This window comes from Saccostrea cucullata, unplaced genomic scaffold (assembly GCF_032062105.1).
Source record: "Saccostrea cucullata isolate Sc308-1 unplaced genomic scaffold, CSIRO_AGI_Scuc_v1 ctg10, whole genome shotgun sequence".
Taxonomy (NCBI): domain Eukaryota; kingdom Metazoa; phylum Mollusca; class Bivalvia; order Ostreida; family Ostreidae; genus Saccostrea; species Saccostrea cuccullata.
This window is the reverse complement of record NW_026938566.1, coordinates 533,969-561,954: the sequence shown is the minus strand read 5'-3', so window position 1 is coordinate 561,954 and position 27,986 is coordinate 533,969. Positions and strand designations below refer to the sequence as shown.

The 27,986-nt window shown below is 33.4% G+C and overlaps 2 protein-coding genes across 4 annotated transcripts; one reads left to right on the top strand and one right to left on the bottom strand.

Annotated features, from left to right (window-relative positions):
- Window positions 1-63: 63 nt before the first annotated feature.
- Window positions 64-4,239, bottom strand: LOC134250645 (uncharacterized). Its single transcript, XM_062732996.1, has 12 exons — window positions 4,179-4,239; window positions 3,550-3,615; window positions 3,168-3,380; window positions 2,978-3,045; window positions 2,741-2,849; window positions 2,534-2,610; window positions 2,051-2,171; window positions 1,572-1,703; window positions 1,240-1,313; window positions 449-560; window positions 238-302; window positions 64-115 (listed from the first exon to the last, which is right to left on the bottom strand). Exons 1-12 carry the CDS (start codon window positions 4,197-4,199, stop codon window positions 64-66), a joined length of 1,110 nt encoding a protein of 369 aa, XP_062588980.1. The 5' UTR covers window positions 4,200-4,239.
- Window positions 4,240-10,351: 6,112 nt separating this feature from the next.
- On the top strand, window positions 10,352-27,801 carry LOC134250627 (uncharacterized). Of its 3 annotated transcripts, none has more exons than XM_062732979.1 (4): window positions 10,352-10,454; window positions 20,992-21,423; window positions 22,813-22,874; window positions 26,470-27,801. In XM_062732979.1, the coding sequence occupies exons 1-4, from the start codon at window positions 10,433-10,435 to the stop codon at window positions 27,082-27,084; spliced, it is 1,131 nt and encodes a 376-aa protein (XP_062588963.1). In that variant the 5' UTR covers window positions 10,352-10,432; the 3' UTR covers window positions 27,085-27,801. The 3 variants fall into 3 exon arrangements, 2 of the variants coding, with proteins under 2 accessions (XP_062588963.1, XP_062588964.1); XM_062732980.1 differs by having other exon boundaries at window positions 10,354-10,454; window positions 26,473-27,801; XR_009988547.1 differs by lacking the exons at window positions 10,352-10,454; window positions 22,813-22,874; window positions 26,470-27,801 and adding an exon at window positions 15,546-15,685 and having other exon boundaries at window positions 20,992-21,130.
- The last annotated feature ends 185 nt before the right edge of the window (window positions 27,802-27,986 follow it).

Here is a 27,986-nt window from a genome sequence, read left to right as displayed (position 1 = left end):
CTAAAATAGCAATATTATTTTAGTTATTTGAGTTTTGCAGAATTGTTAAAAAAATACTAGTAATTAAATACGTACCAATTCGTTGCTCACATCTGTTTCAGACAAAGTTTTTAAGCTACAAAAAAGAAAGGATGGAAATTAAGAGAATGAATCAATATTTGCATAGATTTTTATTACTTTTTTAATTGACGAAAATATAAATTATAAATTCAGGTACCTATTTAAATATGAACCAACCTTGCATTATTTGCACCAGAGTCGAACAAGTCTTCAACAACCCCAGAGGCCGTGTTGTACAAAACCTAAGAAAAGGAACCAAAAGTTTTGATCTTGTTCATAATAAATTACGAAATAGTTCAATTTAATGTGTACATGTATTTAAAAGGCAATATACAATTTGAATATATACAATATGAACACACAAATAATTATTCCATTTGATGAATACCTTTTGTATTGCCAACTTCTCAGCGTTTGTCTTTTCTATGACTGCTTTCAATCTTGTGGTATATTCCTCAGATCTTACTAAGGCAGGAATATCCACCTCTATTTTAACTGATCTGTACACAGGAAATTAATCAGTGAATAATTAGACACAATTTATAATGACAACTATGTAAAGAAACGAAATCTGTTTATTTTAACTTGTACTCGTATTTTCTTGGCCATCCATGACTATGTATTATATTGTTTTCTTCACATGATCTCTGTTGTTATCATAGTGAAAACTGATAAGGTCTATATCAATTACAAAAATTATCTTTAATTTATTTAACAGTTGTAGTTACCCTTTAAGCAAGTCCCCTCCCTGTAAAACAAATATTCTGAAAGTGTTGGAAAAAAATAATAAATGCTTTGGAGTCAAATTCTATTCCTTGATACTTTCCAAAAATTCAATACCCCTTTAAAAGCTTTCTAAAACTGTTTTATAATATAGAATAAAATTATTGTAGCATTGAGTTGGACTTATTATTTATGAAGTCAAACAACAAATGAAAATTATCTTTAATTTAACAATTTTATCAATACCCAGAAAATAAAATTCATCTCGTTAATAGATTTATTACACCTCTATTTTACTTCAAAATGACATACCCAGCAAAATCACAGTTAAAACTTTTAAAAAACTTAAGTAGCTTGGATTATAAGGTCATTCACAGTTTGCTTTGCTGCTTTGTACAATAACTGTCAAATAAAAAAAAAACTTAAAATTAAAACTTCGAACTCAAAACTTAAAACCCAGCAAAATCAAAGTTAGGAGTAGCTTGGATTATAAGGTCATTCACAGTTTGCTGTGCTGCTTTGTACAATAACTGTCAAATTAAAAAAACCTTAAAATGTAATCTACTGTCACCGAAGAAAATAATGATTTACAAATGAAATCTTCCCTAAGTCTTACAAACGTACCATGTCTTTATTTTTTGAATTCAACTATGAATATCTTATCATAAGGTTTACATTAAAAAAAAATTATACGGTGAATAATGTTTCAAGTTTCAATGTAGAGTAATTTTTTTTGTGTATCATATACGAGCGTGTAAATAATACAGAGCTACAAATCATTTTTATACTTTTAGAGTCATTTTCTGCTCGTTTTCGTAAAACTCCTTTACTGCCATGATTCTTGTTTCGGCAATCTTTGCACGCGTGGCCGAAAAGGTGCCGAAGTACTGTTCAATTTCTAATGCCCCCATGTTCTTAATCTACAAAAATAAGAATCGAGACCGATATGATTAATAGTGACCGTAATATTTAGACTGTGTATATCCTTGCAGTATACAAAATACAATATACTTTAAACCAATTTTTATTCGCTTGATAGAAATATTCGCGAGTTCCTCGACCTATTTTAACTCGCGAATATTAATCGCCGCGAACCAATCATTTTGCTTAGTTTTTGTAGAAAATGCTTCCTTAGTTGCGAATATTAATCTTCGCGGATTGATTTCAAATTGACAAATCGCGAATAATAATAGACGCAAATAATAGTTGGTTTACAGTAAAGTATGATTTGAAATAAATATTTCTCCGATTATCATTGAATAGATACCGTTTTTATTTTCATTTTCTCGGTGTGCAGCAATTGATGGTAGACCCTCTGTTGAGCGCCATCATTGGCAAATCGGAGCGGGGTAGTTATTACCAACTGGCCCTCATTTGAGCTAAATAAACTGAAAGGGATTAAAAATATTTTGCATATAAATATAACAATATACTATCTATATAACTTTTTTGCCTTAAACTTCATGGGTTTATGCTTTTGAAACTTACAAAGAATATAAGGTTGTCATACACTCTTTCATATTTTTTTCAACCCTGCCCCTTTTTAAAATTTAAATTGCATCTTTTTTTGAGACTCCCTTGTTCTAAATAATTTAATTTTTCTAATCATAGGTTTTAATACATTTTTTTTAATGCTGGGCGACTGAACACCCCTCCCCCCAAAAAAACAAATATAATAATAATCGATTGTTTTGGGGGTGGGCGGGGGTGTTCAACCAAAGGGAGTGTAGTTCATTGTATATGTATTTACCTGGGGAAATCATAATGACGTGTAGTTGCACGTTTGATCAGATCCTCTACATTTTCCTGTGCTGCTTCGTATAATAACTGTCAATAAAGAAATTGTGTTCCAGACATCAAGGCGTAAATTGTTATATATAATGAATTGATTTACGGTCATTTTAAAATTTCGGGAAAATCTCCAATTAAATTTCGTATTACTAATCTAATTATATACCTCCAGTGTTGTTCTTCTCTGCTCTGTGTAAAAATTCCTTATTGCTACGATTCTCTCGTCACAAGCTCCCAGCAGAGCGGGGATCGGTGCACTTATCTCTTTAGCATCGCTGAAATGAAGAAACAGTCCAGTTCACATCACATGAACTACTTTAACTTCAAACTAGTATTTTGTAAAAGATTTTTAAAAAGTAATTTTAATTGAATTGAATTTTAGATCCTGATTATTTTTACAAACCTATAATCAACAGCAGAACAATCTTTAGAAACTTGATATAATAGTTCATCTAGGATGCTGCGCACTACCTAGAACGAGATTAAATGTAAAATGTATGAATTACTAGTAAACCATTTTTGTTCATACATTCTTATGTTTTATTTCCTGGTTATATTTATTAGAAAAATCATTGAAATTTACTCATTCTTACCATTATCGACTCTTTTTCATGAGTTTTCCACTTCAGACCTTTTTCGGCATTTTTCGAACTGCTCTCTGGTTTTGACGGTCTGTTAATCTTGGGAGCCATCGGGAGGTTTTGGTGTTTATCGACAGCCTGTGTTTTCGTCGTATCGTCTGTTGTTACATTTCCCCCCTTCTTACTTTTGCTGCGTCTTCTTCTGCCTCCCGAGGATCCCCTTTTCTGTTTTCAAGGTTTGTTTTTATTTACCTCAGTACTTGATTCAGCTATAAATTCATGCTCACTACTAGTATCTTATTAGTTTGCTTTTTTTTTTGTACGGAAAACAATTTTCAAATCTATTCTTAATTGAGTTGTTTAATATTAATTTATTTTCTTAAAATGTATTTACCTTCTTGTCGAGGTCTCTCAGAGACAATGTGCCATTCTGGAGAAATTCCCTCAGTTTTTCAGGGTTCTACAATAAAAACAGAAATTAACTATGCTAAGTAAGTTTCATTAAAAATGGTATTGTGTCTGTTGCACTAAACAGTTTAATCTTTTAAGGAATGTTTAACAATATTCATACAGCCTACCTCCGACGAGCTAGCCATTGAATAAAACAGGAAAGTCTGCTTTTGCACAATTTTTCTTAAACTGCTCAAACTGTGTATTATGACGACATTGATATTGTGATGTCATTGATATTGTGACGTCATTGGATTAAAAACTAAATATTATAATTATTCTAAATACTTGTTCAAAATATCTAAAAATATGATTAAATGTATAATTATTTTTAAGAAAGAAATATTATAACCATCCCTTAATAAAACTAGGGATCATAAATATATGATTTACTATAACACAGCAGTTCATGACTACATAGCATGTTTTTCAGTAGGTATACAGATACACAGTTTTTTTTCTAATTGTGTTAACAACTTAACCTTGAGATCCAACTGTGTGAATGGAAAGCACGTCTGTGTAATAACTAATAAATGTCAATTAACATGTATTGAAATAAGAATAAGTTCCTACCTCTAGTTCTTTCAATTCCATCTTTAAAAATATTAAGCCTAGATAATGAGTATCGCTTTGCACAAAACAACTGAAATATAAGTTATGACGCTATTTGCTTTGTGACGTTTCTAGGACTGTGACGTCACCAACAATTTTTTTACCATACGAAAGAAATAAATGCAGATATTGTTCAAAACCTCCATTGTATTTGTTCAGTTCGATTCATGAGCCACAATGTCTGAATTTACTGTCTGTTTCTTCTTCTTCGAAAGATCCTTTCGTCAATGGAATTAAACGAATGCAAGTCAATTAAAGATTAATAAATCCAATTTTGTTTTACATGGTTTTTTTTTTTTACTGAAAAAAGGTTGAAACACTTCTAAAGATTCAATATTCTTGTTAAAAAGGTACAACATTGCACTGCAAAGTCGTCGTACATATAGTATTGGGGTTTTAATTGCGTAACTTGTAACACTAAAAGACGGGCGCAAGTAGTCATTTATTCGTTTCGGCTGCATGGGTTTTCCCACCAATTTGCACATACTCTATAACGTCCTGAGATGGGGTCAGAATACAAAAATCATTAATTAAGTTCCAAAACTTGCTGATTCTGGCTGTTTGTAAAAAAAAAAAAATGGTAGTATTCTGTAACATGCCGTAACATTGAGAAGTATCAGAAATACCGAATGTCTTGTTAAGAATTTTTACTATATACTATAAATGAAATGTGTAAATCAAGAACTAGACAAATGTTTCTTTGAAATACTTTATATTGCAAGTATTTGGAGAAATTTTGAGAGCTAGTTGGTTTTGTTACTACAACACAAATATGCGATTTACGGTATTTCACGGGACGTATATCATAAATCTAAGCTCTATTCTGTTTAAAATGGAAGTCTTGTTCCAGACAAAATCTTATTTTTGAAATGTGCATATACATAGTTTTATATTGAAAAGAAAAAAAATATTGTGTTTATAGAACTCATTCAAAGGACTGGTCTCCACGACCCCAGGTGATTCGAAACCGCGACGTACTGAACATCGTTATTGCATGGTATTGCATTTTTACGTATTAAAAAGGTTATAACGGGGCGAAATTGGTACCCATGGGAATTTCGACAGTTTGTTAGAAGACATGGTTTCCAAAAATAAAACCATATTGTTAATCAGATACTCAAGCATCTTTTTGATACTTTTGTATCAACTCAGGGTACTTGTGTGTACAATCAGAATGTTTTTTTAACAATAAAATAATTTTGCAAATGATCAGTGTCAAGGTAAGTAAAACTAAGAGTTCGAAAAAGAAGCTCCCAGTGATGTCAGAAAGCCTGGACTTTAATTTATGTTGGGAAAAGGTTGTATATAGATATGAAAAATCGTAAGATTTGGTGCTATTGTTTTTGGTAAAAAAAATGATTTAAATTTTTTTTTCAAAAGTTCCGTGGAATTTTTAAATATCCACAACGTGATCAACAACACTCCTCGTATATATTACTTTACAGTAGCTAGTACTTGTAGTTTTCCTGGAGCCCCCCCCCCCCCCATTTTCCACTACTGTTAATTAACATTTTAAGAAGGAAAAAAGAATGGTGACATTTTTACAGGAAATTTTGTACTTAAACGGATATACTGTAGATCGATGCATAAATACAAGTTCATATTTATATTATTAATATAAATCTTCATTAAGTCTTAAGTCTACGTAAATCTGATTTCATTCACGTTTCAATTATCAATAATTTAGAAGTTAAATAATTAAATGTCAATGAGGTTGCCGCAGACAAGAGCAATACGCGGAAAGTCAATATACAGATTGAATTTCTGATATATACACATGCATTTATATCACGTTGGTCTCGTTCACTTGTGAAAGAACATTCACGTGTTGGTATTTTTGGACTCTTCTCCCTACATAACAATTGCTGTCTATGCACGCGCGAAAATTGACCATTGGAGAGGTGTATATGAGTGTGCTGCCGAATTAGGCAACTAGTGTGTGACTGTTGGAGGTAATAATAATATCGCACTGTCCATCAAGATTCTCACACTGTGTGATATTTCTTGGAGAATTTTTTTTCTACGTAAGTATACTATTCATTAATTATACTTGAATTTGATAACAATCAAACAAAAATGTTCATGCGTTTTTTGAAAAAAAATATTAATCAGGAGGAATTGAAGTGTTTTTGTTGTTTATTACATTTTAGTTTCTACAATATTGCAAGTTTATAACGAACGAGTGCGCAGGGGGAAGGGGGGTATCTTGCAATGAATAAGTTCCAGGCTTTTAAATTAATAAATGACACTAATCGAAGGTTGAACATATTACTACTATGCACAATTTAATTAATATTTTTGACTAACAAAAGATTAAATTAAGAATCAAGCACATTTTAGCATCCACGCACGCTACGCTTTATTAAAAATCAATACAGGGAACCAGGTCAGTTATTTTCAATTAATGAACTTTTTGTCCTGAAATGGTGTCTTAATACATAAATATATCAGTTTTTTTTTCTTCTTCTAATATTTTGTATCCAAATAAAAGGATGCCAACGTGGGGCCAAATACAGTTTTATGTTATCTTGCATAGAAACATTAAAAATTACAACAAAGAAAAGCGCTTCAAATTACTTCTCATGATCTATTGTGACCTTTCTGCACTCATAAAATTTCGCTAACGATAGCGAGGTCTAAGATGAGATGCATAGAATTTGATCGTGGGTATTTAATTGATTATAATTGATTACAGTTTATTTGGCATCCTAGAATCCAAAATTGTAAGAACTCACTCATTTTTGAAATGAGTTTGAAGTTCTGAACTTGAATACAATTTCAAAAATGAGAGGTTTTGACAGCAATTGGCTAGACAGCTCATTAATGATTGAATCTGTAATATTCTTATTAATTAAAGGTGAAAGAATATCATTGTGTCAAAAATCAAGATTTAACTTTCCTTTAGAGGGAGTGTTGTAGAAAAACCATACTCCCTGGTCCCTAGCCTGTTATAAGATAGTAGATTTAAAGCATTCCTGACTTAAGGAGGCTAGGGGGTTAACAAATTATTTTTTTATTAACCACCAGATATAACTTAAATTTTGGGATATGATATCTTAAGCTGTCAACTATCATTTGGCAAAGATAAATGTTAGTTTTAAAATTTGATCATTTTGTGATATCTTTAAATGGAGCTCTTCTTCTAAAGGAGATCAATATACTTCTAAAAATGGCCACAACCACCAACCCTCTTTAAACTAAAACTGGCAAAATGTTTCCAAAGAAAATCAGTGTCATGAAAAAAACACACGATGTTTTGTAGTTTGATAGGAAATTTATTCCTTATGTAAGATAAATTCTACACGTAACATTGAATATCTTTTATTTCATTTATTCCGGTTTTTTTTTTTTTAAATCATTTTAAATTGCAGCTGCAATACTCCATATAACCGATACATTTTCGCACAAAATCAAATAAAACGGTAAAAGTTGTGAAGTAAAATTCATTTTATAATCCCCCTGTAATTGACTGATAATTTTAAATACGTACATTAAAAAAATCAAACACGCCTAAATTGCATATATAAATTTAATTTATCAAAATATTTTTTGACAGCTGCCAGGTTCATCATCAAGAAAAAAACATGGTTACCGAGAGGAAAATGACTCCTGGTGACAGAGCAAGCGAAAGGGTAAACTTCAATATCTACATGAACTTCTATTTCTAGGAAAATTTGGGGGTTGTGTGAGCTTTTTTTAATTATCAAATGCATGCAGCAGTTTCTTGAAATCTTCGTAATAATTTTTGTTTGATATTATACTCCATTTTTTTTTGCAACTCTTAAGAATATTTATATTATATTCAATCAATATGTTTGATTATGACTACTTGCATGTATACTCTGATGTGTCGAATGACGCAAAGGAATAATGAACCTGAATTTCATACAAAATATTGTGACATACTAGTATTATCACATAATAAGGGTGGTTAAGAGGGACAGTTGACCCAGAACACAGGGTTAGTTAAGAAAAATGAGGCCCGTTGCCCATTACGTTCACCTGGGTCTCCTCCCATACACCAAAATGAAAAGCAGGGCTACGCTACATAACAAACCCTGTAGTGACTCATTTCATTTAGTTTCACAATTTTATAACTTATTTATTCATTAATCAAGTTAATTTCTTTTAAAATATGGGTTTAAATTACAATGACAAAGATATCAAAAGCAAACACACAAAATCGTTTTACAACTATGCTCTCATATTTTGCCAAGAATATTAAGTGCAAAATATGAATAGATGCATGTGTGTAGAAGAAATACTGCAACAAAAAAGAAGGTGGATCGACCTTAATTGAATGAAAAAGAGAAAGGGGGTCGCCCTACCTACACACTGCTTCCCCGACTACAGAGTTGCAAACTCCAGGATATGACGATAGATGCTGTAAATTAAAACTGATAAAAACAGTCTTTAAACAGAGCGAGTTTACGTTAGAAGATACATGTCTTCATTGTGAGCTTTTTTAATTCTGGTATTGATTTCTGAAGAACATTTCTATACATGTAACTTCTTGACAACAAGCATGTTTTTCTTTGGCTTTTTGTGACAAAATGTTATTCAGAGTGAAAGAGGATTTTTTTTAATTAAGCTAAAACGGGATCCAAAGGTAAGGAATAAAGGTACTTATGTTTGCAACTCTGGATAGATACAGTGTATGTACATGTACTTACTTCGTTTATCGCATGGAATGGGTCGTTAACATTGTTAGTTCAGGCCTTATAATCTGATATATTATTTTAAGCCTTAATGGGAGTGTTTATTACTTAGAGAGAAACAATCAGTCATTATTTAGATATTAACTTACTCATGTCCAAGGAAATGCCATTTAGAAAGTATATAAATAACTTATGTTTCTATACATATATATATAGTCTTAAAGATCAAGACGAGGCCCATAAACTTTGTATGTCATCTGGCACAAGAGTTGACATACCTTTCAATTTTCCCGAATTTCAGTATATATATATAATTTTTTATCGTAAAATATGTAATATACCATAATATCATAATTACCTAATATTTTATGCTGAAAAATATCTATTTAAAAAGGATTGCCAACTTCTGTGATTTAAGTATCGTTAGTCTTTCAGGCTATGACAACGGTATTCCCAAATAAACAAATTTAAACCAATTTTGGAATAAAGCCTAAATGGGTGAGGAGAAGATTGTTAATTTCATGAACCCCCATCTTTAGGTCTAAGGGATGGGGCTAAAATTATCCAAATCTTCGCTCTTGGTTATTAAGCAAACAAACTACCCGGTAAATTAACGGATATGATGAGCAAAGGTGCCTCCATAATTTTGAATTCCTCTCACATAAACAAGAATTATAAAATGATGTAATACAAAAACTACTTTCATAGTTTTAAATGATGAGACTGCAACACTTGCTCCTTCTAATTTTAAAATGAGACAAAAATACTTTAACCTTAATACCGAGAGAGGCCAGTATCCATGGTATCTGTAAGGAAAGCTAGAATGAAACTCTCAGGCTTTCTTGTGGAAGTCATTTCATGCAATATATTCTGACCTTGACCTTGGGTCATTTGATCTCAAAATAAATAGAAATACAGTGTAATAGGAAGTGCAGTGTAATGATATTTGAAATTTTATTGAAAGTATCAGAAGACTTTCAGTGAAAATGCACAATTTCAGAAAATATTTGAACTTGTGAGTTTGACCTCTCACCTTTCGTCTCAAAATCAAAGATGTCTTCTTTAAGAATATAAATCAAATTAATTCTCCAGTCATATAATCTGCATTAAGCTTAAAGTCAACAAATCAAACTTAGAGGTGTCTGCTTAAAATCATTTTATATAACAATGATAATTTTTTTATTGGGAATAACGCGAAGCCAACAGAAATTCAGGATTTTAATCATTTTTTTTTAATTATAAAAGAATTACTCAGTATAAAGGACTTTCGGGCATAAGATCTGAGTAGTAATTGTTGTGAAAATTACCATTACCACATTTGCAGTATATTGCTTCAGAAGGGAATTCAGTAGTAATTTTCTTAACTTCGTTATAAAAATTCAAAATATCCTTCATGAATTAAAATGCATATATATTTTGATGGTTACCTTATACATGTATTTAATTATGTATATTACAAAAATGTTGATTTTTTTCTTAATTCAACTTCAGATTCAACCAGACGCAGGAAGAACAACATCAAATGTCAATGTCCACGAACTACCTTACCAAGTTAACATGATGTCATCAACTTCAGCTGGTAAGAATTACTAATTAGTAAACCATGCAAGCACCAACCTGAGTCATCTTCGCTAGCCAAGGGTTTTGGGTCCACCCCGCTCCCCATAATTTACGGGAAGCGAAGTGGACCGAAAACCCTTGACTAGCGAAGATGCCCTTGAGTGCGGTGGCTGCTTTAGGACATAGAATTTTTTTTTAAATTTCTCAAGCATATGCCCTTTTAGCAACCACCCTATTTGTTGAATTTTTTGGGGGAAAAAATAAGCCATCGTGTGCAGATCAGTAAAATATATTTTCATTCGTGCATTATTAATTAACGATATTGATTTTGACCACATAGTAAAAATACAACTCCTCCCCCCCCCCCCCCCCTTCGAACCTTACACATTCATGTAATATTCACTTCCAATATTTTTGAGAAACTGGTGGGATGGCAGTTCGTATGAACGTGTAGATTCATACCTTGGGTAATTTATACCAATAAGTCGAGGTTTCAATTTTATATTTAAAAAATTATCTTTTTTATTTTCTTTTTTGATGGTGTATATATTGAATAATTATATACAGGTATTATATTCAATTTTTGTTTTATTGATTTTCCCCCTCCAATCTGATTAACACAAGGTAGCGATCTATATGAGCGCATCAAAGGATCTGATTTTAATCAGATTGTTTTTTTTTTCTCATAATGCATTTAAAATCTGGCTTGGAATATCCATATGTCATAAGTTTGATTACTTTTTTGGCTGAAATCCTATAAAACATGTCTATCTGAGAAGTCTGGATATATACATACCATTTATTAAGCTTTATAAAATCGGCTGATACATTTTTGGAATATTTCTATTTTCTTCCTGCATTCAAGGTAATTCGACATAACTTTTTTTAATTGATGATATATGCAGGGTTCTTTTGTATTGTATTTGTAAAAATTTGTAATCACTTTAACATTTGGGTAGGTAGATATATACATTTACAAATATCACCTAATGAAATCAGAAATATAATTCAGGTATCTGTGAGATGATACATATGGAGAAAACGAACAGTATTCAAGATCAAAGTCAATAAAACAATACAAAATAAGAGCAGAGCAAACACGGACCTCCAAAACATCATAGGCGGGATCAGGTGCCATGGAGGAGTAAGCACCCCTGCCGACCGGCCACATCCGCCGTGTGCTCCTTGTCAGATACATATTTATGATAGAAAATAGACCAAAGCAAGTGATGAAGTGTCTGTATACTGGATATTTCTTAAACGTTAAAAAAAGTTTAACATGCTGATGACGCACGTTCATTAATACTAGTATCAGAAATCTATACATATGAACCTCTTTTAATTGTTTACTTTTTGCATAATAAATTCATCCTAAGAATTAACAGTATTAAGTTCTGTGTTTCCTGTAGTTCCCAAGGAAATTCGAATCCAGACCGAAATTGTCGATTGAATGACGTAAATCGAGAGAGTAATGACTAGATTATCACTATTGAACGCATGGAATAATTAAATCAAACTCTGTGACTTCTGTATATATCAGGCATTTATCGATATTTTCTTTACGCAAACATAAGCAAAATGCATAATTTAAACCTCGCAATCAAAAATAATATAATTCTCTTTATATAGAAAGATAATTAATTGATGATTTCACATCCCGCTGTGCACATTTTTTTTTTTGTTGAAAATCTGCATGCATGTGACAATTCGTCATTTGCACATGATAAAAGAGTTTTCTTATTTCACGATTTTCAGTGGCCAGGTCAGATCGATGTCTCTCAACTGTTGTCAAAGTAACAATCCACTTCTCCTAGGTCGCGATGAATAACTAGTATGACTGACAGGACGGTCTTTTAGCATGATAGGCCAGGTCGATACTAGTTCAGTTCTGTCACTGTCCTTTTTTATGATATGTTCAAATGATAGGATATATGGAGATTTTTCTCAGGACATGGGGTGATCAGTACAGATGCACTTAGCTTATTTTGTAGAGCACCTGACTAATCAGTAATGATCGATGCATGGGGTCCTGGGTTTGATTCCCTGTCCAGCTTTTCATGTTATATGTCATGCCCTGAAATTGACAGGGAAGAGGTTACGTGTCTTGATGGTATTTTCATGGAAGGGGAGGGGGAACCTTAAAGAAGGGTTCAATGTGTCAGTCAGACGGATTTAATTGCCTGAAGCCAGATAGTTCAGTTGGTAGAGCACCTGTCCAGGGAATTCAGTCGGATTCGAATCCCCGTCTGGTCCGTTGTATATTTCTCTTTTGCCTGTTTGACTGTAGTCACACTGATCCGTCTCACCCGCGCAATATAAGGGGTTTTTACTTTTTAGACATGTTACCGTTGTGCAACTGTCATGTGAATTTCTAATTTACCGGGTGGCAGTAAATACAAAATTTACAACATGAAAACTATGTTGTAAATTTTGTATTTACAGCCACCCTGTAAATTCAAAATTTACAACATGACACAACGGCCACATGTTAACTCAGGACCCTCAGTGGCATTGCGAGGATGGATCAGTCTTTATTGTTTTGGGTAGGTCAGGTTTTAAGACAGGGAAGGGTTTAAAATTATCGTATCTTCTAATTATCTTCTGGATTAGTATTACATAATTATAACATATTTTGTTTATAAATCAAATGTTCTGAAAAGTATAAATGTGCTTCAATATAATTTATATTCAAAATCATGTTTTAAAATTAAATATAATTTTTAGTCCGCTCAATGCATTTATATTTATTTACTCACACCTTTGTTGAAATTTATGACCAGAACTATATTTTTAGCTCACCTGAGCCGAAGGCTCAAGTGAGCTTTTCTGATCAAAATTTGTCCGTTGTCTGTCGTTGTCGTAGTCGTTGTCGTCGTCGTAAACTTTTAACATTTTCATCTTCTTCTCAAGAACCACTGGGCCAATTTCAACCAAACTTGCTACAAAGTATTCTTGAGTAAAGGGAATTCATGTTTGTTCAAATGAAGGGCCACGCCCTCTGCCAAGGTAGATAATTATGAATTCGTGAAAAATTAATGGCATTTTAAAAAAATCTTCTCAAGAACAGGAAAGATGAAACTCATGTGGAATCATTTTCAGGTAGTGTAAATTCAAGTTTGTTCAAATCATGACCCCCGGGGGTAGGGTGGGGCCAAAATGGCCCACCAAAGTTTTACATAGGAATATATAGGAAAAATCTTTAAAAATCTTCTTCTCAAGAACCACTGGACCAGGAAAGATGAAACTCATGTGCAATCATTCACAGGTAGTGTAGATTCAAGTTTGTTCAAATCATAAACCCTGGGGCTAAGATGAGGCCAAAATGGCCGATCAAAGTTTTACATTGGAAGATATAGGAAAAATCTTTAAAAATCTTCTTCTCAAGAACCACTGGACCAGGAAAGATGAAACTCATGTGGAATCATTCACAGGTAGTGTAGATTAAAATTTGTTCAAATCATGACCCCCGGGGCAAGGGTGGGGCCAAAATAGCCGACCCAAGTTTTACATAGGAATATATAGGAAAAATCTTTTAAAATCTTCTTATCAAGAACCACTGGGCCAGAAAAGATAAAACTCATGTAAAATTATCCTCAGGTAGTGTAGACTCAAATTTGTTCAAATCATAACCCCCGGGGCTAGGGTGGGGCCAAAATGGCAGATCAAAGTTTTACATAGGAATATATAGGAAAAACATTTGAAAATCTTCTTCTCAAGAACCACTGGGCCAGGAAAGATGAAACTCATGTAGATTCATCCTCAGATAGTGTATATTCAAGTTTGTTCAAATCATGACCCCCTGGGACTAGGGTGGTGCCAAAATGGCCAACCCAAGTTTTACATAGGGATATATAGGGATACCTTATAAAATCTTCTTTTCAAGTACTTCAAAGCCATGATTAGTAATATTTATATGGAATCATCCTCAGGTAGTGTAGATTTGTTCAAATCATGAACCCCTGGGGGGGGGGGTGTTAATTCAAGCCCCCTTCCCCACACCTCAGTAAACTTTCAGTTCTGATCTGATATGGGTTTTTTCCTTGCCCATGTGCTCAGGTGAGCGCTGTGGCCCCTGGGCCTCTTGTTATACACATAGGGGTAACTAATGTTATTAGATTTTGCATGTGATTTTTCATCGTCGCAAACAACGGCCAAACCGTAGCTTGAGACGATGGGGATTTTTAACAACTGATGTGATTTTGACCCAAAACATGGCGCAGATGAATTATAGTAAGAGATAATAAATGAATAAAATAAGATGTGTTTGTGAAACATTGATGCCCCCGTAGGGCAGCTTATGGCGAGAGTTGAATGTTCTCAAATGCATGTCAAATTGCAAATGTCAAAATTATGTAATTAATAGTATCCAAGGAAGGTATTGTTACAAGGAATACACCTGTGATATATGAAAGCCCTAGCACCAACTGTTCAAAAGTTATGGTTAAGGTTATAGTTTTTCAGATTTTAAAAAATATTTATATCCACTGAAAGGTCTTGTCACAATGAACACACCTGTGAAATACTCAGTATGAAAGTCGTAGCACCAATTAACTGTTCAAAAGTTATGACGAAGGTTAAAAAATAAGGGTGATATTTTTTTGTAACAGGCACGTAGCAGCGGGGGGGGGGGGGGGGGCTGGCCACCACTTTTTCCCCAACATTACTTTTACTATTGGAAATGTTTATGGAAAGGCTGGTTGCCCCCCCCCCCCCCCCCCCCCCCCCCCCCCCACTTTATACTACAAGATAATGCTATCAAGGAAATGTGGCATGGAATGCCAAAAAGATTGGTTCTGAAAAAAGTTTGAGTTGAAAAAAGTTGGACTCTGCCCCCCCCCCCCCCCTTCCATTCTCCAAACCGTGGCTTGCTCAAGACGACAATCTCAGTTGACCTTGATAGAAATGTTTCTATAAAATCTTAAAGAGCTCAAGTTTACAAAATTATCATACATGTTATCATACATGTTATAATTAAGAATATATATGAAATATTTTAAGATATAAACGTTATAACGATAATAATTATTATTATAATATGATGATTAAAGTTTTATGTAGGTCAGGTCATTCAAATCTTTACGGTCTTTAGTCTATCCCAATCAAAGTGAAAACTAAAAGCAGAATAAGCACGAGCAATGGCAGTCCGACTTCCCGAAGAGCTGTGCATTGACACGTGAACAATTCTTTCTGTTTCCTTGTGAGTTTGCAAAGTAATGCAGTGGTAAAACATTAAACCGTCTTCAATTTTAGGTAAAATAAGAGGGAATGCTGTTGCACATCTGTATAATAATATTGTAGCTCAACACGAAACTGAATATCAATATGGCCGTCTTTGTTGACATTTTAAAGTTGTTTACAAAAACACTGAAACAGTTTGAATAATTCTTCAAATTACACTTATTTTTTTTCTCTTGTTTAAAGACCAATCCAACTTTTTTGTTTATTCATGTATATTGTTATATTGGAGATTAAATGTACATGACGAAACTTAGAATAATCTATAACTGTGTCTCGGGACAAGCCCTCACCACAGTTAAACCGGGTCCGTATGACATTTATCATTTTAACGATAGAACATTATATCTAGACGAAACTGAAAAGATGAAAAAAATCGTCAAATCATTTCTTTTTAGCTAACCTGAGCTAAAGTGGGATTGGCAAAAAATCTTTCTGTTTTTTTTTTTTTCCAGTTAACTAATAACTAGTAGAATTATTGATGAAAAAATAGAAACTGAGTAATAAATGCTATGCTAGGACATTGGCAGGGGAATTAACTTTACAACTGTTACAGGATAAAAATAATGATACCCCTAATGGACAGTTTGGGAGAAATAAAGATTTTGGTTTTTCCCTCTGTTTGCCCTTTTATCTCGGTACCTCGAATTACCGAAATGCCCCTGATTTACCGAAATGCCCCTGGAAATTACCGAAATGCCCCCTAAAACTACCGAAATGCCCTTTAAAAACTTAAATATTTTGATTAATATGAAAGGTGGTGAGTTTATTATACATAATTTAAACTTTAAAAATAAAAAAAAAATATAAATGTGTTTTTTTGTTCAAAAACGTGTGTTTATCTAAGAGAGATAACTCTGGTATGTGTAGTTGATCTATCTCTATGTCATATTTCTTCGAAAAAATAATTACATCATTGTTTCAAATTCTATATAATTACTATCGAAATTTTTTTTTTACGTGAATATAAATTTTGTAATGCTTACTCATCGATCATTTATATGATATTTATTTTTTTAAATTTCGTTGTTAAATCCCGAGAAAAAAATCGTTGCCGGTGGGTTATAACCTAGCTAAGGCTAGGCAACTTCATATCTAATCAAAATAAATTTTGATATATTTGTTAATAGTTCATAAAAATGAGACATATATGTACAATAATCTACCGGTATTAAATCCGATCCGAGGAAAATCGTACACTTATATATATTTTTAAAACAAATGAAAGCAATGTAATTTAGTTTTCATATAAGCAGAATTATTTTCTGAATGTTGTCAATTTACATGCCGAATATTTTAAATTCATTGATTTAAACTTTTAAGTTTAATATGCTATAAACATTTCATAGTTTTGCTTAATTGGTGTATTAAATTATACAACTCTGAACCCCAGGGGTTTAGTCTCCCCTGCTGCATACACTACTGTTTATTATGATTGTGTACCGTTATCCATTCAAAAATTTGATGTCCTGTCTGTTGACAAGTACGTGTCATCCTCGTTAATTGCCATTTGGGTAGTTCTGTATCCATCCAGTTTTAATGAAAGTTACGCTTAAAATTTATAAATAAAAAATAATAAATAACGTTAAAATATTAAAATCCAAATAAAATAATATGTCACTTTATTAAAAGAAATAAATTTTACCAAATAGAAATAAATGTACACTATATGTTATGCAAAAGACATCTTTACCAAAATACGAAACAAAAGCTTGTCGATGATTGCATTGACAAATCGGACAGACGAGAAATCTTAGACTTAATATACGGGGATGACGGACTAATTACAGCAGATGATACCATTTGTTTCGAAGCAAAATGTGAGCATATTGAAGATGTCTCTCGAGAGCTGTCGGGAAAATTTTTAAAATATTTCCAAAACAAACTAAAATCTACTTTGAAACAAGACATATTTAACAAGACATACCGTATAAAATTTTGTCAACAAATTAAAAGAGAAAGAAAAAAGAACATGGATCATTAAATCATACAGTAATAATATAACAACGGACAATATAACACGCTTCCTGCTGCGACAATGCTGCAAGAGTTATCGCTCTTAGTAGTCACAATATTCGAGCGAATTAAAAGGTTTTTTTTTTAATTTTTGTTCCAAAAACACAGTTTTATAAATAAAATTTATCATAAATTGTCATAAAATGACCATTAGAATATAATTCAAGGGGCATTTCGGTAGTTTTAGGGGGCATTTCGGTAATTTCCAGGGGCATTTCGGTAAATCAGGGGCATTTCGGTAATTCGTGTTACCCCTTTTATCTTTATTCCACTTGTCTGTAAAAACTTGAACCTTGGCCGAACTTGTACCTTCTGTATGGTTTGCGCTAGGACTTCACTTTCATATTTCACATGTCAATTCATTCTGTATGAAGGCAGTGTCTATATGCAAGACCGTCGTGTACTTATTTTTCTTTGGCTATTTGCACGACCGTCGTGTATATAATTTTTTCAGTGACTATTTGCACGACCGTCATGTTTATAATTTTTCAGTGGCTATTTGCAGGACAGTCGTGTATTTATATTAATCAGCCATTCCGACGACCATTATCATGATTATATTTTACGCTATGGCATACATAGTTTTGTCCCCAGTTAAGTTAGCGAGAACGAACAAGATATGAGATAAAAAGAAAGTAATGAATCCGTCAAATTTTGACTTGGTCGATTTTAGGACCTTCCACCATGCAAACAACGCCAGGATGGTAGTATATACATATATAATATATATTGTATATAATATACAGTTGTGTATAATAGCTATATTACGGTCATGTGCATAGCTCTGGTAATGTGCGATTGCTATTTGCACGATGGTCGTGTAAATAGATTTATTTCTTATATATGTGCACGATAGTCGTGTATATATCTCAGCAATTTGCATTAGCTGTAAGCCTATTGGCATGACAGTTGTGTAAATAGACTTTCTATGCTCTGCGTTTGTATATCATCGGCCCTGTATCAACCTTTCTTTGGGTACCAATACTTTTTACCTTGACCTATGAGTTTGACATACTTTTGAAAACTTAAGCCTTGCAATTGACCATAACTTTTATGTATTTATTTTAACAAGACCTTTCTTTGGTACCATAAACATTTTTTAGCTCACCTGAGCTAAAAGCTCAAGTGAACTTTTCTGATCACATTTTGTCTGTAGTCTGTCTATCTGTAAACTTTTCACATTTTTGACTTCTTCTCAAGAACCACTGGGCCAATTTTAACCAAACTTGCCACAAAGCATCCTTAGGAGAAAGGGATTCAAGTTTGATCAAATGAAGGGCCAGTCCCTCTTCCAAGGGTAGATGAAAATATGAATTAATGAAAAATTAATAGTGTCTTTTAAAAATCTTCTCCTCAAGAACCGTTGGGCCAGGAAAGGTGAAACTCGTGTGGAAGCAGCCTCAGATAGTGTAGATTCAACTTTGTCCAATCATGACCCCAGGGGTAGGGAGGGGCCACAAAGGCTGATCAAAGTGTTATGTAGGAATATATAGGAAAAATCTTTTTAAAATGTTCTTTTCCAGAACCTTTAGGCCAGGAAAGATTAAACTCATGTGGTAGCATCCAAAAAGAAAATAGGTTTTAGGTTAAAGCTCTTCCCATAAATAATCATACGGACCCATTCATAAGCTATAAACAGTCACAGAAAATCTATTGAATGATCTACAGCTTTCAGCAGTGATAGGCATTCGACAGAACAAGTGCACATACCATGATAAACATCGACACTATACATGACAAGCGTAAAAAAAAGCTGATTACGATTGTATTTCTCAGCAGCTTATAAAATAAGTACATGTAGTGTGAAACTAAGAATTGATCCCACAGTTCATATACTTGAGTATAAAGGAAAATGAATAGGATTTATCACAAAAGTACTTGCATTAAGTTTGTAATATGTATCCTCTGTATGAATGGCATCATTAGATCACCTGAGTCTATGCACGCCCCCTGTCAGCTCAGGCACTTTTTTTCATACACAGGGCACCCCTACTTATTTTTTAGCTCTACTGGCCAGATCAGAAGAGCTTAGTAAGGTGTCCATTGTCTGCCTGTCTGTCCATCCATCTAGCTGTCCATCTGTCTGTAAACTAAACAATTTTTCAAAATGCTACTCCTCCTACAGTTTTGTTCTGATTTCAGTATAACTTGGCATACAAGTAGACTATACAAAGATACATAGTGTAGTGCATCGGTTTTTGGTTTCAATGAACGGTGTTGCCATGGTTACTAAAATTAGAAATGTCTTTGAAATTCCTTTAAAATGTTACTCCTACAGTTTTGGTCTGATTTCAATATAGCTTGGCACACAAGTAGACTACACAAAGATACATAATTTATTGCATCTGTTTTTGATTTCAGTGAACGATGTTGCCATGGTTACTAAAAATAGAAATTTCTTTAAAATTCCTTACAAACAATATTCCTGCTACAGTTTTAGTCTTAATTCAATATAGCTTGGCACACAAGATGACTACACTAAGATACATAATTTAGTGCATTGGTTTTTGATTTCAATGAATGGTGTTGCCATGGTTACTAAAAATAGAAAATTCGTTGAAAAGCTTTTTAAAATGCTACTTCTCCCAAAGTATTGGTCGTATTTTAATTTAATTTGGCACACAAGTTGCCCCCGAAAGAGACTTAATCAAGGATCATTATCATATTTATTGCTGTTGTAAAGTTTCAAGTCCAAATTGCTAATCTTCTCTTCCTTTGTTATAAGAACAAATCAGTAGAGCTACAGTCTCGACTGAGACTTCGGGTTTTACCACAAGTTACCTAACTCAATTTCAGGCATCCCCGGCTTCAATCTCACATTTTGTGAATATATCGATCATTAACCTACCGGTACTTTAAAATGACATTGTGTTTCTTCTCGAGACTTCTTTCTTGTTAATCAAATCATTTCAGAAGTCTCTGGTTGAGCCTTTTTATTGTAAACCACTCATTTATTCCTCAAAAATTACTTCAATACAAAGTAAGACGTCTTATAAGATACATGTATATGTATTTCTGGTTGGGGTTATAGAAGTAGGATTAAACCAGAGACTTCCGATTATAATATAATTTTACTGCATGAATTTGGATACAGCAAAACTCGTTTAGTACGAACACGGATACATGTATTGCAAATATTTGGATATAGCGAAGTCATCTTGGATCCCCAGCTTCATAAATTTAATGAAGTCTTTCTTACAAAGTTATAACAAATTACTGATATAGCGAAGTAATTTCAGAGGTCCCATTGACTTTATTATTACCAAGTTTTGCTGTATAACACATGTACACTTTTCTCTCTTCAGATGAGGCAGATTTTGTGTGTGAACCAGATCCAAATATCATAGCTTCAGCAAAATTTCAACAACTTCGTCTAGAATTCCTCGTGGCTGTAGAAAAAATCAGAAGGGAAACAGAGGCAGCAAAGGTCAAATACAGGCAGTTCAGTCAACAGTCTCGAGTACAAGCAGGAGGGCAACACTGCCAACAGAGTAGTTCCCAGCCTCCAAACACAGGAGAGCTCCAAAACAGTCACCAGACTCCACACACAGAAGAGCTACAGAGTTCTCATCCAGCTGCCCCGATATGCTCTGGAACCTCAGGAACAAAACAGATCTCACAACATTGTGATATTCCTGAGTTAGAATCTTACACTGAAAACTTATTAACGGTGCCTCCTCCAAGTTTAACAGCAGTTTCAAATAATAAAGACAAAACTTGTGCTTCATTGGCTGAAGGTATAGTAAATTGATTCTTCTCTCTGAAAAATTAAGGTTTTAATGATCCAGATATAAAATGGGGAATATCTACTAGGTGTGGTTTAAACCTAAGGCCATTTCAAGTTTTTCTTTGTTTAGTGTCTGTAGACAAATTGGTTTTGAGGTTTTGAAATTAAGGACAGACAATACGTTTCTAAATGATATACATTTGCCGAAGATTTTGTCATTGAAGTAAAGCTACTTTTACTAGTTAACTCACAAAAAAATGAGGTACCTTACCAGGCATTTGTAAAAGATACCAGAGGATGGTGTTGCATTTTCTTTTGGAAATAACAGATTTTTAGCTCACCTTAGCCGAAGACTCAAGTGAGCTTTTTTGATCAAATTTTGTCCATCTGTCTGTAAACTTTTCACATTTTCGACTTCTCAAGAACCACTGGGCCAATTTTAACCAAACCTGCTACAAAGCATCCTTGGGTAAAGGGGAGTTTAAATTATAAAAATAATGGGCCAAGTCCCTTTACAAGGGGAGATAATCAAGAAAAGAAAAAAATAGGGTGGGGTCATTAAAAAATCTTCTTCTCAAGAACTACTGGACCAGAAAAGCTGAAACTTATGTGGAAGCATCCTGGGGTAGTGTATATTCTATATTTAAAATTCTAGATTTTAAATTGTCCAAATTATGACCCATGTGGTAGGGTGGGGTCACAATATGTATTACAAAGGGGAAAATTGGTAAAGAACAGCATGGTCAAAGCTACTCAGGTGAGTGATGTGGCCCATGGGCCTCTTGTTTTTATACATTACGAAGATATATAAAACAGATATATGAGGAATATATCGTCTGACCTTAAAAAACACACACTAATTAAAATTGATAAAAACAAATCATTGAAATGCAATTTACGCTTTTGGGATCTCTCTATTTTATAGCAGTGTACCAAAAAAAATTGTTTCAATGAACGAGTAGTTTAACTTTGTTACAATGTGGGAAGAATTCCCGGATGATAAAGTATGTAAAAATTTTATATTTTTCCCATTTGCTTTTTCTCAAGCCTACAAGTGAGTCAGTATTAATGCAAATTGTTTGTTTAACACCTGTATTCCCTGTTCTTAAATAATTTAGAATAAATATTTTTCTGGCAGTGATATGTGTGCTAGATTCATATCACTGTGTCATTGATTCATCAATATATACTGTATCCAATTAAAAACCAGTAAACAATGCTTACCTGACAACAAGCACAACTGGATCGAGCAAATGATGACTAAAAATGTTTTTAAAAAATCTTAATTAATGAAGTTTGCACAGTGATTTGTTCAGAGCATTTTAAAATGCCATCGTCATACATGTTCAAAAAATCTATATATACATGTATGTCAAATAACAACTTTGTATTTTAATAGGTCCAGTTCATTTCCAAAAGGCACATGAAACAGAAAATGCAGGAACAGCAACAACTTCAGTGGTAGGTTACAACAATTGTGATTTTTCAAGATTTATTGTATTTTAGGGATGGTATTCATACACTAAAACAGTTAATTTGTGAACTTTTAAGAACTTCTTTATTTTTGGAATTTGACCAATCTGTAAAAGAACTATATGCAGTATTAACCAACATTTGCCCCCCAAAATCAAACTTTGATGGAGTAATATTTAATTAAGTCCTTAAACAGGGGAGTATATGCTGACTTCAAAGCACTGAATAATTATGTTCCCCAAACGAAGTTGGGGAACATATTGTTTTTACTCTGTTTCTTATTATTATTATTATTATTATTATTATTATTATTATTATTATTTTTCTTCTTCCTGGGAAAATTTTGTCCACGAGTGATCTTGTAAACTACACATCCGACTTAGGTGAAACCTTTTTAGGGTTAGTAGGCATGTTATGTAGAGTTGCCAAACAAAGGTCATTTTGCGCGCACGTGCTTGCAAGAGCGCGCACGTGCAATAGGTGAAATTACCAATATAATGGATATTGCCGTAACTTTTCTATTTTTTGATGAAATTTTTTGAAACTCATAATGTAAGGATACATTAGTAGTATAAACAAGATAGCATGGTCAAAATAGCAAGATCTCACGCGCATGCACGTGCGCTTCGCTCTGATTGGCTGAAACTAAAGTCTCAATAACTTTCTTGTTTCTTGTCATAATCCTTTGAAATTTTGAACATACTCCTACATTATGAAGATCTACCGCATGATATATAAGAATTTTCATGAAAGCATGCGCATGTGCGCGTGCTGCAAGCTGATTGGCTGAAACTTTAAATGGCAATATCTCCTTTGTTTTTTGACGAAATTCTTTGAAATTTAAAATATAGTCATGCATTAGGATATCCTACAAAATGATATAGAAAAAAAATCATGAAATCACGCGCATGCACGTGTGCTGCAATCTGATTGGCTGAAACTTTAAATGGCTATTTCTCCTTTGTTTTTTGACGAAATTCTTTGAAATTTAAAATATAGTCATGCATTAGGATATCCTACGAAATGATATAAAAAAAAATCATTAAATTACGTGCATGCACGTGTGCTGCAATCTGATTAGCTGAAACTTTAAATGGCTATAACTCCCTTGTTTTTCAACCAAACAGGATGGGATTTAGAACATAGATAGATGTAAGGGACTCCTACAAGAAGGTATGATCATCATGCACGTGCACGCACGTGCGTGCATTTGAAACGAGTATATTTAAAAATACTCTTGAATGAGTGATTTTTATTACTTTTGGACTGAATGCTTTAATATATAGTATATTAAAATATATGAATAGTGTAGACAAGATGATATGGTCATAACGCACATGCATTCACATGCGCTTGCATACAATGCTAAAAATTGAATGTAATTGGTATCCTTCTGGGAAAGCGTTGTAAAAGTCAAAAATGCACAGAGTTTGTCTTATTTAATGAAGCTTACAGGGAACATGGCACCGAAAGGGAGTTGGGGAGCGTTTGGGGAACATCTGTAACGGTTCCCGTTACAATTAGCACTAGTTATTATTATTCTTATTATTTTTCTTCCTGGGAAAATTTTGTCCGCGAGTGATCTTGTAAACTACACATCTGACTTAGGTAAAACCTTTTTAGGGTCAGTAGGGATGTTATGTAGATTTGCGGAACGAAGGTCATTTTGCGCGCACGTGCTTGCAAGAGCGCGCACGTGCAACACGTGAAATGACCAATATAATGGATATTGCTGTAACTTTTCTTTTTCTTGATGAATTTTTCTGAAACTCACAATGTAAGGATACATTAGAAGTATAGACATGATGGCATGGTCAAAATAGCAAGATCTCACGCGCATGCACGTGCGCTTCGCTCTGATTGGCTGAAACTAAAGTCTCAATATCTTTCTTGTTTCTTGTCATAATCTTTTGAAATTTTGGACATAGTCCTACATTACAAAGATCTACAGCTTGATAGATAAAAAATTTCATGAAAGCATGCGCATGCGCGCGTGCTGCAAACTGATTGGCTGAAACTTTAAATGGCTATATCTCCTTTGTTTTTTGACGAAATGCTTTGAAATTTGAAACATAGTCATGCATAAAAATATCCTAAAATATGGTATAGAAAAAATTCATGAAATCACGCGCATGCACGTGTGCTGCAATCTGATTGGCTGAAACTTTATATGGCTATATCTCCTTTGTTTTTTGACGAAATGCTTAGAAATTTAAAACATAGTCATGCATTAAGATATCCTAAAATATGATATAGAAAAAAATTCATGAAATCACGCGCATGCACGTGTGCTGCAATCTGATTGGCTGAAACTTTATATGGCTATATTTCCTTTGTTTTTTGACGAAATGCTTAGAAATTTAAAACATAGTCATGCATTAAGATATCCCAAAATATGATATAGAAAAAAACTCATGAAATCACGCGCATGCACGTGTGCTGCAATCTGATTGGCTGAAACTTTATATGGCTATATCTCCTTTGTTTTTTTACGAAATGTTTGGAATTTTAAAATATAGTCATTCATTTAGATATCCTTCAATACGATAAAGATAAAAATTTATGAAATAACGCGCATGCATGTGTGCTGTAATCTGATTGGCTGAAACTTCAAATGGCTATAAATCCCTTGTTTTTCTACCAAACAGGATGGGATTTAGAACATAGATAAATATAAAGGACTTCTACAAGAAGGTGTAGTCATTATGCACGTGCTTGCACGTGCGTGCACGTTAAATGAGTAAAGTTAAAAATACACTCGAATGAGTGAATTTTTTAATACTTTTGGATTAATGCTTTGATATTAAGTATATTAAAATTTGAGATAGTGTAGACAAGATAATATGGTCGTTATGCACATGAACACGCGTGCAATGCCTATTTTTAAATATATTTTGTATTTTTCTGGGAAAACCTTGATTAAGCCTAAATTTCATAAAGTATTTCTTAACTAATAGAGATTACAGGGAATAAGGCACCAAAAGGGAGTTGGGGAGCGTTTGGGGAACATCTGTAACGGTCCCCGTTACAATTAGCACTAGTTTCATAAGTAATGACGTCATATGTACGTAATGACGTCACAAATATGACGTAAATTTCAGTTTTTTATGAATTTTGCAGAAAAATGTACATATTTCGTCGATATTTTAAATAAAAGTCACCGAGCGCATGTGTGTTCAGGATAAATATTTTGATATAATGTGTAGAATGATAATATCAATGAAATATGTCAATATTGTTCCTGAACACACATGCGCTCTATAAATTTTAAAGCTTAAATTGTTGAAATTTTGTCCATTTTGTCCTCTTTCTGAAAAAGGATATAAAATCGGACTAGTTTGTGACGTCATAAAAACAGAAATTGTGAATACACTGCTCTGGAACTATAATATTTTCTGTTAACTTATATTTCTCGTACAATTTATTGAATTCAGCACATTTCAGGAAGTTTTCAAAATTTGACTTTTGTGGGGGCAAACATATGCAATATACCGCATATAGTTCTTTCACAGAAATTACCCATTATACAGAATTGCATAATAAGTGTAAACAATAACTGCTGTATTGCCATTTCTTTTTCTTACAGGCTGGCCCCAGGATAGAGCTTCCTGATTTGTCAGTAAACTGGAGAACCGGCGGGGCAAATTTTGGGGGACAACTTCCAACAATGGAAAATCAGGGACTCCCTCTTTCTCTGGATTCCAAGTTCAGTTTTGGTGTTTCTGATGATGTTTTTAGCACAATTAATGACTTGGAAAGTAGACCAAATTTAACGTTCAGTAGAAAAGGGCGAGGAAGCAGGACGGACTCTAATAGTACACTACGTAAAGTCGCCAAACTGTCCTCGACTGCTTCTGTGCATTCAGACATGGGCGAGTTTTCAGGTCAGATTTTGACTCATTCCACTGGGGAGGGAACCAGTGCTAGTGAATCTGACGATACAAGTTTGTCCACCAGCTCAAACCGCTCGCAGGGGGGGAAATGTAAACGGTACAAGCGAACTCAGGAAGCGTTACAAAGCTCGGGACTTCTGGACGTGACAATGAAGACCGCCGAGCTAATGAAAAGAAATAGGCAGCTACAAAAAGACATTCGGGATTTCAAACAAGAAACGGTGGAGTTTCTCAAGACTGTTTTACAGAATCCCGAAAATAGTGAATATGCTAAAGTTATTCATGGCAAAAAAACTGTACATTAGATAGTCATACATATATGGGTTTGGGGTTAAAAAGGGGAATAAATCAAAGTGAATGGAAATTTAAAGATTTTTACAATAGTAATAATTAATTGTATTTATACATATTCAAATACTTTATGTACATGGTTATTTGGTGATATATTTTAGATTTAGTTTGTAATCAGTATACATGTACAAAAACGTATAAATTTAGAGTGAAATCAGGCTATAATTATGTAGATTTGAAACTAAGCTCAAAAACTGCTGAACCAACGGTTATGAATAATAGACTGTACATTAAATAAGCTTATATTTTATCTGAATTTTGTTAATGTCGAAGTTTTTGTTCATCCATGGACAATATTTTCATTTCAGTGGCAATAAATATGTAATTCCTGCACTTCTGTACTATTGGAATCTTTTGAAAAGTACTCTGTTATGACCATAGTTTCTATGTCATGTGTAGATGCAAGTGTGAATGTTATGATTACCTGGCTTTGTATTTTTACTTAAAGAATTGATACAGCTTGAATATTGAGAGTTTTAAAAGTTAACTTGATCTTTACTGTGTACAATATACTACAGTATAGTAGTTCATTGAAAGGGGGGGGGGTGTTGTCGTTGGGATGTTACAATAAGATGTACAGAAACATGCAAATATTGTAAGATTGTTTATTTAAACAATAAAAGTGCTTTCATTTCCAGGTTCTTCCTTAAATAAATTTTGCAACAACTAAATGTCTAAAAAACACCTTTTGTGCAAGAGCCAAATGCAGTTCCTAGTATTAAGGCACGATTCTTAAGGACCCCCTATACACCAGTGCAAAATGTTTTTTGGGACATTGAGAAAAATGTATTGTATAAAGCTGTTATAAATATTGAGTTTATTTATTTGATTTTCACGATATGGTATCTAGCCCCCC

Excerpts from the sequence above, each read along its gene's own strand:
- LOC134250645 (XM_062732996.1), bottom strand. The coding sequence starts at position 4,199 with ATGGAATTGAAAGAACTAGAG. Across the intron at positions 3,046-3,167 it reads ATGAAAAAGAGTCGATAATG|GTAGTGCGCAGCATCCTAGA; the intron begins GTAAGAATGAGT and ends ATCTCGTTCTAG. Across the intron at positions 116-237 it reads TCTGGTGCAAATAATGCAAG|CTTAAAAACTTTGTCTGAAA; the intron begins GTTGGTTCATAT and ends TCTTTTTTGTAG.
- LOC134250627 (XM_062732979.1), top strand. The coding sequence starts at position 10,433 with ATGATGTCATCAACTTCAGCTG. Across the intron at positions 10,455-20,991 it reads GATGTCATCAACTTCAGCTG|ATGAGGCAGATTTTGTGTGT; the intron begins GTAAGAATTACT and ends TTCTCTCTTCAG. Across the intron at positions 21,424-22,812 it reads TTGTGCTTCATTGGCTGAAG|GTCCAGTTCATTTCCAAAAG; the intron begins GTATAGTAAATT and ends GTATTTTAATAG.